Here is a 14,935-nt window from a genome sequence, read left to right on the forward strand (position 1 = left end):
AATTTCAAATGACAAACACTTATAAATATGTGATTATGAGTTTTTTTGAGATGCAAGGAGTTTATAAGTTGAGAAATGAAGAAAATAAGCAAGTAAGTAGCCATTTCGGCTCGAAGTGGCTTTATTTTGATGAAATGCGCCAAAAAAATTAGAACTTTGCTTCTTTTATGCAATTTCAACCGACAATCACTTATACATATGTAATTATGATATGGTTTGAGAATGTATAAGTTTATTAGTTGAGAAATGAAGAAAATAGGCAAGTGAGTAGCCATTTCGGCTCAAAATGGCTTTATTTTGATGAATTGGACCCAAAAACTTAGAACTTGGCGATTTTTATGTAATTTCAAATGACAAACACTTATAAATATGTGATAATGAGTTTTTTTGAGATGAAAGGGGTTTATAAGTTGAGAAATGAAGAAAATAGGCAAGTAAGTAGCCATTTCGGCTCGAATTGGCTTTATTTTGATGAAATGCGCCAAAAAACTGATGTCCGTCCACCCATGCTTCGACTTAATGTTGAAAAGTGTTAGCATGGCCGATAGTTTGGAGTATTTTTTGCACCCGGGATACAAAGGCTTTTTGGAAGCCTCCGATAATAATTCAAACACTTCACCTTCAACACCATGCAACATCTCATCCACTTGTTCATCCTCGACCTCATCCGCCTGATCTTCATCGGCTCCATCCTCACCATTATCAACAATATACTCATCATTCTCGTATTCCTCGTCCACATGAATCTCATTGCTTCTAACACGCACATCATTCCGATCAAGATCCCCACTGTACTCTCCACTTTCTCCGTGCCAAATCCACACATGGTATAATTGCCTAAACCCACGACATAATACATGATCTCTAATGATTTCAACACTATCGACCACATTCACATTATTACAATCAACACAAGGACAATAAAGGTCTTTGCCTCCCAGTTTGCGTTGATAAGCTAAAGCCCTCTCGCAAAACTCTTGAACCCCATTCCAAAATTCCAATGTATCGTGTCTACCATACATCCAACCACGATCCTTCTCCATTTAGTAAATTGTCTCTAAACATATAGAGCACCATATAATTATAATGTGTAAGTGCTACATATTTTATGTAAATCAAATTCAAGTACAAAACGTGAATATACCATTCATATAGTGAAAAAATGCATGTTTCCAAAGGGTCCTTATCACTCCAACCTAACCCATCCTTGAATGTCTACTCTCACTAGTGAATGTATGTCAACTTTCCAATTTTAAGGAAAATCCGGCAGCATTTCCCCCTAATTCTCCAAGTACACGATGTAGATAATTAATTACCCACATATGTACCCAGAGAACATAGTGAGGAAATGGTAAGCCAAGATGTTCATTAAAATCGAAAAGAAAACATACATTCACCACCTAAGTGAGAGTACACATTCAAGAACAGTCCCAAACGGGGACTATTCAAGACTTTCTCCTAATGAGAAAGCCTTGAACGGGTATCTAGGCATATGATGATGCAAGTATTCTATATATTGTTGTATTTATTTGCAATTAAACAATACACAAGTGCAATTTCATGAATAAACTTTTATTAAATGGATAAATAGAAAGAAATATAGCTAAGTAAAGTTTATAAGTCATACCAATATAGCAATGTAACTACCCACTTGAGCTCAATATGTAGTCCTCAAGCTAATTAAACTCGTGCTTCAATTCACATATGAATCTATATATTAAAAAAACAAAAATTAGCAACGTCACTAATTATCTAATTAATGTATTCACAATTCTCTAATGTATTCACAATTCTCTAATTTATTCACAACTAATTAGGTGGCAATATCACTATTTATTTCTCTAATTTATGCACAATTATCTAATTTAATCACAATTCTCTAAATTATTCACAAATCTCTAATGTAATCACAATTCTCTAATTTATTCACAATTTTCTAATTTATTCAGTAGCAAGGTCACTAATTCTTTAATATATTCACAATTACCCATTAAAACAACCTAAAATTACACATTAAAACATACAAAAACTCAACTAATTAAGTAACATTCTTACTAATCTCTATTATATTCATAATTACTCATTAAATCAACCTCAAAATAACCCATTAAAACTTATAAATTTTTCAACTAAGGAACAAGGTAATGCAAAATTACTCTAATCTATAATATGTATTCAAAATTACTCTAAACATACAAAATTACTCTAATGTATAATATGTATTCAAAATTTCTAAATAAACAACCAATGCAAAAATTAAAAAAAATTAGGGTAAAATTATATATATACATTCCTTGACTTTAATTTTCTTAACAATAATTGTTCAAAATGCTATTGAAAATAATAGAATTACATATTTCAAAATAATTGTTCAATTTTTAACAAAAAAAATAAAAACTTACCCTAAATTAGTTGGAGGTGGAAGAAGCTAAGGGGATGAGAGATTGAGGACGACCCTTGCGCTGGTGGAGGTAGCAGCGGTGGTGCGCACTAGTGGAGGCAGCGCGGAGGTGGAGGCGGTGCGCGCCGGTGGAGGGAACAGCGCGGAGGTGGAGGCGGTGTGCTGCTGCTCAATTCGAACAATGCTGGTGGCTGGAGGGCGGTGAAAGACAGAGAAGGGCAGGGAAGGGAAAAGACAAGGGCAGGGGAGAATTAAGGGCGGTGGTTTTCGACAATTCGTACAATGCTGGTGGTGTTTCAACTCGTACAACGGCGGTGTTTCAATTTGACAATTCGTACAAGGGCAGGGGGAGAATTAAGGGCGGTGTTTCAATTCGAACAATGTTGGTGGCTGGAGGCCGGTGGCCGGTGAAGGTGGCGGCTGTGGTGGAGGGAAAAAGGGGAGGTTCGTTGTTCTTCAATTCGTCTCTAATGTCGGGTTAGAAAGGAATGAAAGAGAGAGAGGAAGGAGAAGAAAGAAGTAGGAAGAAGCTAGCAGGCCGCGTTTTTTATTTTTTGAAAAAAAAACCGGTTTGATTGGCACCGGTTCAAACCGGTGCCTATTTTATTTTTGGCACCGGTTTGAGTTGAACCGGTGCCTTTTGCCTTTGTTTAAAAACCCGCCCAATTTTGGGCCGATTTGGCCTGAACCGGTGCCATATGGGGGGTGCCTAATGCTATTTTTCTACTAGTGTTAGTAACTTCAATAAAAATAAATTAAATTGAAATTAAATAAAAGTAGAGTTGATTTGGTCCAAACCATCAGTTAGTTATACCTTTCACGCCTTGGTTAAAGACGGAATCTTGGATCAAGTATGGACTCCTTAGCTTGGAGTGCTTAAGGGATGTATGGTGGAAGAATAGAGAAGGCTAGAAATTAGGCTTAATAAAGAGAGAGAAAAGTGAATGATTTTGGTGTATAAGAGAGGAAGAGAGAATGATTTGGTAATTAAGCTTGTTGATGATTGAAAAAGGGGTGATATGACTTCTATTTATAAAGAAAAAAGAAGGGTCGAAGAATTAAGATAAAATCCGAATTGGAATCGGAATAAAACTCTTGCGATAGGCAGCAACTTTTACGATTTTTGTTTTTATCATATCTTTTGATCTAGCGATCGGAATAAGATAAATAATATGTCGTTGGAAAGATTGTGAACTATACTTTCTAACCCAATTAGAATGAGTTTAAAATTGTTTATATAATAAAAGATGTAGCCGAAATAGTGGGACGGTGTCAGTTTTGGATAGAGTTTCGTATTTCTTTTATATATTTATCGTTATAGCAGGGAATTAATATCATAATATATCATTGAAAAGATAATTTCAAGAGATATCTAACCGTTTAAGATTTAGAAAAAAAATATGAGGCACGAAAATCATATTTGACTATCTTTTAACGTCTTTCAATTTGAATAGCATTAGGACTTTCAAAAGGAAAGTTTCATTCAATTTCAAATTCTTTAATCTTATCTTTTCATAAAGGATAATTAAGATCTTTTAGAAACTTATAGAAGCTTCCAATTAATCCTAATTGGTTTAGGAAGGGGATTAAATCCTTTGGACCCTGCACGTGACCATTGGGTCGTAGGTAAGGTGGGCTTAGGTTCAGTTTAGGCTCAGTTTAGTATTTTGACCATAACTTATTCGTTATAACTCGGATTTGAGCTTATAATATATCATTGGAAAGCTCTTTTCAAACCCTATCCAACTATTTAATCATTGGAACCAGATTATGGACCAAAGTAAACTGGTATTAACGTTTTTTTTTTTTAAAAAAAAGGACATGATATGAATGATTTTAAGGGACACGAAATGAATTATGTTGGGTTTAAAGGCACGAAAAGAGGAAAATAAGTTATGGTTTGGGGAAATGGCCTAGGAATTGGGTTGGTTTATGAAATTTATTGGGATTGAATATGGATTTAAGCACTCCAAAATTAAATACTCAACCCGACCAATAATGGCGGTGAAAGGTTCTTCATCTTCGGGTTTGGTTTTTGTGAGATATTTTTAGGTGTCTACACCTGCCTACTCTCAGAAACCCGACGTAGCTCTTAATATAAAAGAAGAAGTTCAAAAACAAATAAATGTAGGTTTTAAGCCGTTTGGGGAAATGGGCTAGGAATTGGGTTGGTTTATGAAATTTATTAGGATTGAATATGGATTTAAGCACTCCAAAATTAAATACTCAACCCGACCAATAATGGCGGTGAAAGGTTCTTCATCTTCGGGCTTGGTTTTTGGGAGATATTTTTAGGTGTCTACACCTGCCTACTCTCAGAAACCCGACATAGCTCTTAATATAAAAGAAGAAGTTCAAAAACAAATAAATGCAGGTTTTAAGGTATCTAAGTATTCAAAATGGGTTGCCAATGTGGTACCAGTTCCTAAGAAGGATGGTAGAGTAAGAATGTGGGTTGACTACAAAGATCTCAATAAGGCAAGTTCAAAGGACGACTTCCCTTTACCACACATCGACATTTTTGTAGATAATACAACCAATCATGCACTTCTCTCGTTCATGGACGGGTACGCAGGTTACAATAAAATTCTCATGGCAAAAGAAGACATGGAGAAAACAACCTTCATAACACCATGGGACACTTACTGTTACACGATGATGCCACTCGGATTGAAAAACGCGAGTGTCACTTACCAAAGAGCAGTGACTGCCTTACTCCATGACATCAAAAAATAATAATAAGTAAGGGCTCGCGGGAGTAATACTACTTTAATTAGCCTTAAAGTTTTTAAATAAATTTACTAAGTATTAACATATTTAACGACTTTTTAATTTCTCAATTTTAAAACTCACCACTCCTTTCCATCAATTCGTATCCTTTCAAAGAAATATTAATACACTTTAAATATATAAGTTTGATAGTTAGTATAGTCATTTCAATTTATAAATTTCATCAAAAATTAAAACAAATAAAAACTAATTCAACATCTTCATCAATAACTTGTAATCTACTTCGTATATTTAACAAGACTATTGATCTAATCAATTACATAGTACATTGTATTGGGGTGAGCATGGGATGGGTACCCGTACCGTTAGTACTAACGGTTCGGGTACCCGATAACCAAAATCACTAAAAGTGATACCCATAACCGGAAATTATAAGTTCGGGTACCCGGATTTCGGGTACTCGGATTTTCGGATCGGTTATTGAGTACCCAATAAGATATCCAATAATGATAATTAAATTTAATTATGTAGTTATTATGATATAATTTACAACTAATTAAAAACAATACCATATGATCTTGACCAAATTATTAATAATATTACTAATCATTGATATTATAAAGTGATTATGAAGTAAAGTAAAAGTTTAGATTTATATTAATAGATTTAAGTAGGGAAAAAAAGCAAAAAAAAAAAAAAAATGCTTATCGTATCGGATCGGGTAATCGTTAATTTTAAAATGATACCTATAACCAAACCCGATAACAAATTATCGGAACGGGTACCCGAACCGTTATGGTTATCGGATCGGGTATCCTAATTTTCGGAACGATTACGGATCGTTTTTCAGTTGTTCGATTTTTCGGGTAGTTTTGCTCAGCCCTTACATTGTATATAAATTTATAGTTAATGAAACAATATGATCAAGCTCACGTTCGACACAAATTTGAGCTTGAAATTGAACTTGAGTCGATCAAAACCCAAACTTGAATTTAAATTTACTGAAAGCAAATGTCTAAAGATATACAATTGTAGTATTGAGTTATTTTATGACAATAGAGAATCACATGAACTTTCAATTTGAGAGTATTAGATCGTTCAAAACTCAATCCATCTAATCTCGTGATGAGTTTGAAATTGAGCCTAGCTAACTTAGGGCATATTTGTTTCGGCTTAAAATCAGCTCAATTATGTTCAGCTCCAATCAGTTCAGTTCAGTTCAGTTTAGCTCCAATAAGGTCAGTTTAGTTTAGTTCATTTCATTTCAGCTCCAATCAATTCAGTTCAGTTCCTAATTTTCTTCTCTTATCAACAATTTATTTCAACTCAATTCAGTTCCAATTAGTTAAATGTAGTTCATTTCAATTCAACTCTAATTAGTTAGATTCAGTTCAATTTAGTTGTTTTTAATCGAAACAAAAAGTACTTGTTGTTACCTACACCCCCCCCCCCTCCACCCCCACTAAATTACCATAATATCTACCACCCATCCCCCTTATTTCCCTACATTTTCTCTCTCCTCTTATAAATCAGTTTTCTTCATAATTTTACTAACATTTGAAATTTCTCCCTCCTCATAATTTTACCACTTTCTCTCTCCTCATAATTTTAATTACCACTTTCTCTCTCCTAAACTACCACAATCTTCTAAATATTTCTTGAAAAATAAATCAAAATACTCTTAGATCTCTACTTGTAAAAGAAAAAAAATTAAGAAACCAAAGAAAATTTCTACAAAAAAATGATCATCAATCAAATTGTAAGTTGATAATTTTGTTTATTTTTTTAAAAAAAGATCAAACCGTAACTTTTTGTTTGCCTTATTCTTCAATAATATGAAATTTCAATAGTAGTAGTTCATGATTTCTTATAATTTTACTTGGTAATAATGATTTCTTAATATTATAGTATAATGATGTTTTATATACTCTATTTTAAGTTGATTTAACTTGCTCTGTGTGTTATTAGCCTATACAATTACTAGACAAAAAAAAATAATAAATAAAAATAAATTAAAATAAAAATAGAGTTCAATTGCCCTAAAATATATATAATGAATAATTTGATTTATTTCGTAGAATTATAGAAATGTAAATTTAGTTCGTAATTGACTTTTTTTTTTTTTTTTTAATGAATGTTCATTTTTATTTTGGTAAATGTTCATTTATATACTAGTATATGATCGTTTACTTATTAATAAATCATTAGAATTCTTCACATATCTAATAAGAATTTCAATTAGAGTTTGTAGTTTATAATGGAAGTGATTCTTATTATAATAATTATATTATGTTACAAGAATTTTCCATAATTATATTATAATTTAATTAAATTGTTATTCGGTGAATTTTGGCTAGTACATTTATTCTATTGTAAATGTTCATTTTAAATTGACTTTATGTTAATTTGTAGAAGGATTAATGTTCATTTAGATAATATAAATGTTCATTTTCTAGCAATGTGTTCAAATTTGGTTTTGTGAATGATTATTGTCATATTTTGTTTAATGGAAGTGATTTAAATGTTGATTTAGAATACAATATATGTTCATTTATATTTTATACATTTTCATTCTCTTATATTGAAAGTTTTTTTTTATTTTTTTTTTTTATTATTTTTTTTTTATATATATATATATATATATCTTTATAGTGTGTTCATCTCTGAAATCTACTTGTTATTCATGCGTGAATGTTCAATTTTGAATTCTTAGATTTCACATACTTTTGTTTGAAATGTGTTATTATTATTATTATTATTATTATTATTATTATTATTATTATTATTATTATTATTATTATTATTATTATTATTATTATTATTATTATTATTATTTATTTATTTATTTATTTATTCAATCAAGTAAGGAAGTTGAAGGCAACATATATATTGCGCTCAGATTATATTTTTCATGGAAAACATACATATGATTAGAGTTACAAGAAGGAGGATATATATTTGATTATATGATTATATTTATTTGTTTGGTTCAATTTCATGTTTATGGAACAATTATATGTAATAGTATAGCTGTGCAAAAATGCGTTATCATTGTAATTAAATTAAAATATTATATTGGAAATTATTTGTTAACAATATTATATTTAAAAAAATAGAAATTCAAGACGCATGTATTTGCATACATCTTAATATGAAACTAATACATAACTCTTGAAATGAACATTTGATAATACAAAAATGAACATCTGTTGGAACACGGGTAAACAAAAATGAATATTAGATGATGCAATACTTCTTATAATAAAAATGATTAGAATGCAGTAATCCTTATAAATAAATTTGCTCTCATTTTTGTTCATAGAAAATTCTTAAAATTCAATTCAAAACATATATTAATTCTTAAAATTCAATTCAAAACATATATTCAATTCTTATGATACACAAATGAACATTTACTAATATATAAATGAACATTTTATATAAATTTGTAGAAAATTCGTAAATAAAAGGGACGGGGGCTGAACACGCGTGGAGGATAATGATGCAAGCAATGTTCCCTGCAATAGGGTGCAGGTAAAAATTTGTAAATAAACTAACCCTTGAACCGAGCTTTACTGAGTATTGATCGAGTCAAGCTAGAGTAAAGACTGCCTCTAGGCTCTAGCCTCTAGGGAGGACCCAATAGAACATTGAAAAATCCGTTAACTCGCCATCAAAATTCAAAACCCTACCTACTTATCCTCCCACTAGTCACCTACTTCTACTCCAAACTTAATTTTCCTTCAACAATCTCATCTCACTCCACCATTGTTAATTTATTGACCAAATTACATAAAAAGTATAAAAACCTCAAACTCCATTGCATCATACTAGTATAACACAAAGTTCAAAACTTTTATCATTGCAAAACACCTTCATTCAACAAAGGATTATCAAAAGCGGAGAAAACAATGTTGTGGGTGAGATCCATACGCAACACACTTAAACCCCAAATTGTGGGCTTACATTGTTGTTGGTACTCTTCATCATCGTCTGCTGCAGCAATTCAAGCTGAAAGAACTATTAAAGATGGTCCTCGTTTTGATTGGACTCGTCCTGAAATTCAATCTATCTATGATTCTCCTGTTTTAGACCTTCTCTTTCATGGGGTATTTCTACCACTTTTTCTTCTATATTTCTTCGCTTTTTTTTACCTGAATTTGTACATATTATGTTAATTAATTGTTTTGTGGAAAACTCAATATTTGTTTAGAAAAAGTTGGGTTTTTTTGGGTGTATTTTTAATATGATATTGGGTTCTTTCTTGCTTTTGCATAGAATTAGTGATGGGTTTTAGACAATGTTTTGATTTTGTTACAAAAAACAAGAAGTAGTATTTGATTTGTGAATTTTGCTGTTAGCATTGGAAATTTGAAACTTAGATAGTTAAATAAGCTGCTAGTCTAACTTACTAATTTAAATTATTCTTTGGGAAAATCATGAACATAAAGGGAATCAAGCATCTTCAATCATATACAAGTATTGCCTTTTTTAGGGAAATAATGATTTCTATGCAACAGTAACATGCCTTAGATTTTGTAGCTAAGTTGCAGTTACTGAATATTCTGGGATGTACAAGTCATGTACTTGTGGTTAGAAAGGTCAGAGAATTTCTAATTCATTCTTGACCAACTTTAAGGTATAGGATGACCGACAATGTTGCTATAGTGAGCTTCGAAGAATGACTTTGTTCGTTGCCGTTATTGGTTTGTATTAGCTGCTGTTTGCTTTGTACTGGAATTTCGTCGTGAGAACATGAATTCAGGTTGATTATTTAAGACAAATTTTCTAGTGAGTGCTCATTAATGCTACACCCTCTTAACCCAAAGTGCTGGATCTTTTAATAGTCCAAGTTGGAAGACTTGGACCGCCCACCCATGAACTGGTTGTTCCGAAATGAGTCGAGGAAGGTAGAATGAACAAACCATACTCCTTATTGGATCAGGAATGGGGTCAGAGATAAAGTGGCTCGAAAATGATGAGGTGCTACTAAAGGTTTCAATCAACATATGTTGTTAAATTTGTTTTAGCTCGCCAAAACATATGTGTCCTCTATATATGCAATCTTTGTTGGCATACATAATTTCCTCAACGTTTGCACCAATAACTGTGGTTTATGTTATTGTGTATTGTAATATAACAAACCAATCTCATCTGCCTGATCTTTATCCGTTGGCCTTTCACCAAACAGAAACATTGTTATGAGTTTGTCATGGGGACTTTTCTTTGTAGGCACAAGTGCATAGACATGCTCACAACTTCAGAGAAGTTCAACAATGCACTCTTCTCTCCATTAAGACTGGAGGCTGCAGTGAGGACTGTTCATATTGCCCACAATCTTCACGACATGGTACTGGATTGAAGGCGCAAAGAATGATGAATAAAGATGCAGTCATAGAGTCAGCAAAGAAGGTGAGAATTTCTTCATCTTTCATGAGTTCCTTTTTAACATTTCAACAACTGATAATTGAATTCTTTATTCTAGAAGTATATGTAATTTTTTACTTTCAAATGCAAAATCATGCTCTGATTATACTATCCAAACTGCACTTGAAGATAAACTATACTATTACAATATCAATTGTAATTTGATCTTTTGGAACTAACACTGGCTCAATGGCAATACTATTGGGATCCCAATGCTCAGCTGGCTTAAGAATTTGAATTATTGAATTTCATTAGCTGGAGCAAATTGATTAGCACAATCAATTTTGTTTAATGTTAGCTACTATGACTTTCAATGGGTTTTCGTAGGCTTCAGATTCGGATTTTGCTGCATTACTATATTACTAAATGCCAATTTGGCTGATTCAAAAACACACTTCTTTAAGTAACTGCACATATGTTACGTTGCTTTCATCCTATCCTACTTTTACCATACATGGTATATTTTGAGAGACCTTGAGAGTAGGCTGTGGTAACTGCTAAGAACTGTATGATCTTTCTTCTATGCATCTTTGGATTATGTTTAGAAGGAGATTAATTCGGAAGTTTGCATGCCCATGTACCATATAGGATACATATTCTTATGAGATTCTTTAATGTATATAACATGCTGTGGTTGCAAAACAAAGATGTATTTGAATCTATGTGTTGTCAACTTATGCAGCTGTTGAAATCTGTTTAATGATTTTTTTTTTATGATTATATTTTCCTGTGGGAATGCTCTTCTTTGTGGAAGATATGTGACAAATTTCTTGTGCTTTAATTTTGACTATGCTCATTTGTCACTGATAAGATCAGTTAGTGACTATAATATTTTGGGTAGTTACTGAAAATGTTTAGTAGTGTTAATCCAAATGCATCTTTGTGCAATTTTTTCGTTTAAATCTTTATTGGTCTCTTTCCTAAACTATCAGGCAAAGGAGGCTGGAAGTACACGATTTTGTATGGGTGCTGCATGGAGGGACACAGTAGGAAGGAAGACTAACTTCAACCAAATTCTTGGTTATGTGAAAGAAATAAGGTGATGATAATCTATAATTCTGATTTGATGTGCTAGGTAATGATATATTACCCAATCTCCCTATGAAAGAATAAAAAAATTAAAATGGTATCACATAGGGAGTAATTTACATTATGATGCCATAATATAGCTGTTTTGCTAATTCAGATAACAATTAACAAATCAATGGATATAGCTTCAAATGTATTTTACTTTGATAGATAAAATTTGAACTACTAATATTCAATTATCGCTTGTATTTAATTGAGTCTACGTTTGACATCACGTGGAGGGTTCTAAAAAAAGATCATTAAACTCCATATTAATTTGATTTGCTGCTTCAGTGAAATAGTTTCAGGCAAGATGTAAATTTTCTAACTTTCTTTTCTGACAGGGAAATGGGCATGGAGGTCTGCTGCACCTTGGGTATGCTGGAGAAACAGCAAGCAGAGGATTTGAAGAAGGCAGGTCTTACCGCATATAATCATAATCTTGATACCTCAAGAGAGTATTACCCAAACATCATTACAACTCGATCTTATGATGAGCGACTCCAAACCCTTGAGTTTGTACGTGATGCAGGAATCAATGTTTGCTGTGGTGAGTTTCTACCAAAAAACATGAGGTGGTTGACATAATTTTACGACATTGGAGTACGAATTATTAGAAAAGTAACCCATTACTAAGTTGTTAAGTTACAGCTGCCTGGTTTTCTCAAAACATTGGATATTTGGATTTATCATCATCAAGTTGGTGATACTTTTACTCGTTTTCAACTGGTTGATATAAAGATTTGTTTGCTACAGGAGGAATAATCGGACTCGGAGAAACAGCCGAGGATCGAGTAGGTTTGTTACATACATTGGCTACTTTGCCTTCGCACCCAGAGAGTGTTCCAATTAATGCACTTGTCGCTGTAAAAGGCACTCCTCTTGAAGATCAGAAGGTAATATTATTCCCCCAATAATCCCTATAATAATTTGTGTCTTGAGCTCATTTCTTTTTCAATTTGTGCATTTATATATCACTATGTGTCTATGTGATAACTTGGGTGCCTAATTTGTAAAGATATCTGGTTGTGTCCCAGATAGCTCTTATATAGTTATATACTTCCTCCGTTTTTTTTTTTTTTTTTTTTAGTTGACACCGTTTGACTTTTACACTCTTCACACAACACGCTTTGACTTACTTTTGTGGTTTATAGATACGTTAAACATATTCATGTGGGATCATGTTTTAATCGTTTCAATGTACATTTTATTAATATTCACTTTTTATAATTTCACAATGTTGATAATTAGCGATATTAATCGTTAAAAACATGCGGGGGCAAACGTGATAATAGAAACTAGAAAGGTTTCAACTAAAAAAAACAGAGGAAATATTACAAAGTAGATTACCGTGAACCAACAAGAGTTGGCTCAACTGGTAAGCAACTTTATGTCGCTTAAGAGGTCTCGGGTTCGAGCCTCACCGTATGCAGAAATTCTTGTTGGGAGACTCACCCACCATAAGTCAGGTGTGCTACCCGAGTCGGATCCGGAGGTGAACCGGGTGGGCAACCTTAAAAAAAAAAAAGATTATCATGATAATTTGATAATGATGAGTTGTGAAAGTGGCTAAACTAATCCTACCTTTTCATCTCATATGGTTCCTTTGAACCCTTTAAAATGTGTTTTTATGAAGGTTTTCATTACAATGCATGATCCAATTATAAGTTTAGAAATGTTTAACACAAGATTGTTAACTATTTGAATATTCAATCTATTTATGTATTCATCACGGTGTTCAGCCTGTTGAAATATGGGAGATGATTCGGATGATAGCAACAGCTCGCATAGTAATGCCAGCTGCAATGGTGAGGCTATCAGCAGGGAGGATACGATTCTCAGTGCCTGAACAAGCCTTGTGTTTTCTTGCTGGGGCAAACTCCATCTTCACTGGTGAGAAGCTGCTAACCACTGCTAATAATGACTTTGATGCTGATCAAAGCATGTTCGAGGTTCTTGGGCTGATTCCAAAACCTCCAAGCTTAGATGATGCAGAAGCAGATGATGCCTGCAAGGTAGCTGCATCTAGTTCAGGTTAGAAGTCGAGGCAATGTCTTCAATTTGTAGGATGCCTGGCTATTGTTTTTTTTTTTTATTTTTTAAGTAATTGTACCTCTATATAAGTTGTTTTGTAACCCCTTGTCCCATCCCCATCCCATTCCCTCCCTCTTCATTTTTTTAGTAGGTATAGATTGGATGTATGGAATTGAATTGAGTGTATTACGTTGTTATGTAGAACTCAAGAAGTATAAAGATTCAGAAGGTCAAATCTAATCGTAATATTTGTGAAGCAAGATTGTTGGGTATCAGTAGCAGATCTACATTAGACAAGTTGGGTCAAGCGACCCACCATTAATTTGAGAAAAAACATTAGGGATGGCTTTTTTCCGTTGCTAACTTTTAGGACTAAAAGTCGGTTGCTAATCTAAAAAAAAATGATATAGCAACTGAAATTTTGTTTGCTAAACCGGAAAAGATGCATTTTTTGTTTTTTTTTGAAAAATTGACAAACATAATTTCCAACTTTGGCCGTTTGCTCAAAATAATTCCAACTTTGGATTATTTTTAAATAATCCAAACTTTAGGGGTCACTTGCTTTTAATGAACCCAAGTGACAGAGGGTTTTTGTTTTTAATTTTAAGTGACACGTGTCAGCACATTATAGGTTGAAAAAAAAATTTAGAAAAAAAAAAAAATCCCACAACCAACCTTCACTCAACCGTATCGGTCGGCCACCACCATTCTGGCAGCCCCAACCCACCCAGCCAGATCTGCCTCCCACCAACTCTGATAGAAACCAGAATTGTGTTCAACGGTAACCTGAAATCCCCTACCCAAAGACCCACCACCCAAACCGATTTCAACGAAAACCTGAAACCCCCCAAACAACCCTCCCCCAGCGCATTAAACCACCAAATTGGCCCTCCCTCACCCTCGGAACCCTAGTGCGAGGGTCCCGAGGGTGGGGGGCCGACGATTTGTAGGGTTTGGAGGCTACCCCAGTCAATCTCCGTGATAAACAAATTTAGTTTATCACGGAGTAAAATCGCTACCTCAAATAGCGGTTTTACCCATTTTCAGCGCAATGCAGATAAACTTGTATTTCCTCGGGGATTTGTGCAGTGGGCTGGGTGTTTTTAGGGTTTGGGGTTGCGGCGGAGGTTAGGTGATTTAGGGGAAGGAGGAGAGAAGTGTCGTCGCCAGAGTGAGGGAAGGATGGTCTTGAAGCCAACGACGGCGTGGGGAGGTTTGGTGGCGGTGGTTGGGGGCTCCAGAGGTAGATCTATGTGCGACGGGCTGGGGAGAGGG

At 33.6% G+C, this 14,935-nt stretch overlaps 1 protein-coding gene across 1 annotated transcript; it reads left to right on the forward strand.

The window, feature by feature from the left end:
• The first annotated feature begins 8,786 nt into the window (after positions 1-8,786).
• Positions 8,787-13,920, forward strand: LOC145629042 (biotin synthase, mitochondrial-like). Its single transcript, XM_081681516.1, has 6 exons — positions 8,787-9,240; positions 10,364-10,543; positions 11,491-11,597; positions 11,971-12,176; positions 12,383-12,522; positions 13,369-13,920. Exons 1-6 carry the CDS (start codon positions 9,043-9,045, stop codon positions 13,663-13,665), a joined length of 1,128 nt encoding a protein of 375 aa, XP_081537642.1. The 5' UTR covers positions 8,787-9,042; the 3' UTR covers positions 13,666-13,920.
• Positions 13,921-14,935: the final 1,015 nt, after the last annotated feature.

This window comes from Chenopodium album, chromosome 4 (genome assembly GCF_948465745.1).
Source record: "Chenopodium album chromosome 4, dcCheAlbu1.1, whole genome shotgun sequence".
Lineage (NCBI taxonomy): Eukaryota > Viridiplantae > Streptophyta > Magnoliopsida > Caryophyllales > Amaranthaceae > Chenopodium > Chenopodium album.

Coding starts and splice junctions, on each gene's coding strand:
- LOC145629042 (XM_081681516.1), top strand. CDS start 9,043: ATGTTGTGGGTGAGATCCATACGCAACACACTTAAACCCCAAATTGTG. Junction 11,598..11,970: donor GGTTATGTGAAAGAAATAAG/GTGATGATAATC, acceptor CTTTTCTGACAG/GGAAATGGGCATGGAGGTCT. Junction 12,523..13,368: donor CTCCTCTTGAAGATCAGAAG/GTAATATTATTC, acceptor CACGGTGTTCAG/CCTGTTGAAATATGGGAGAT.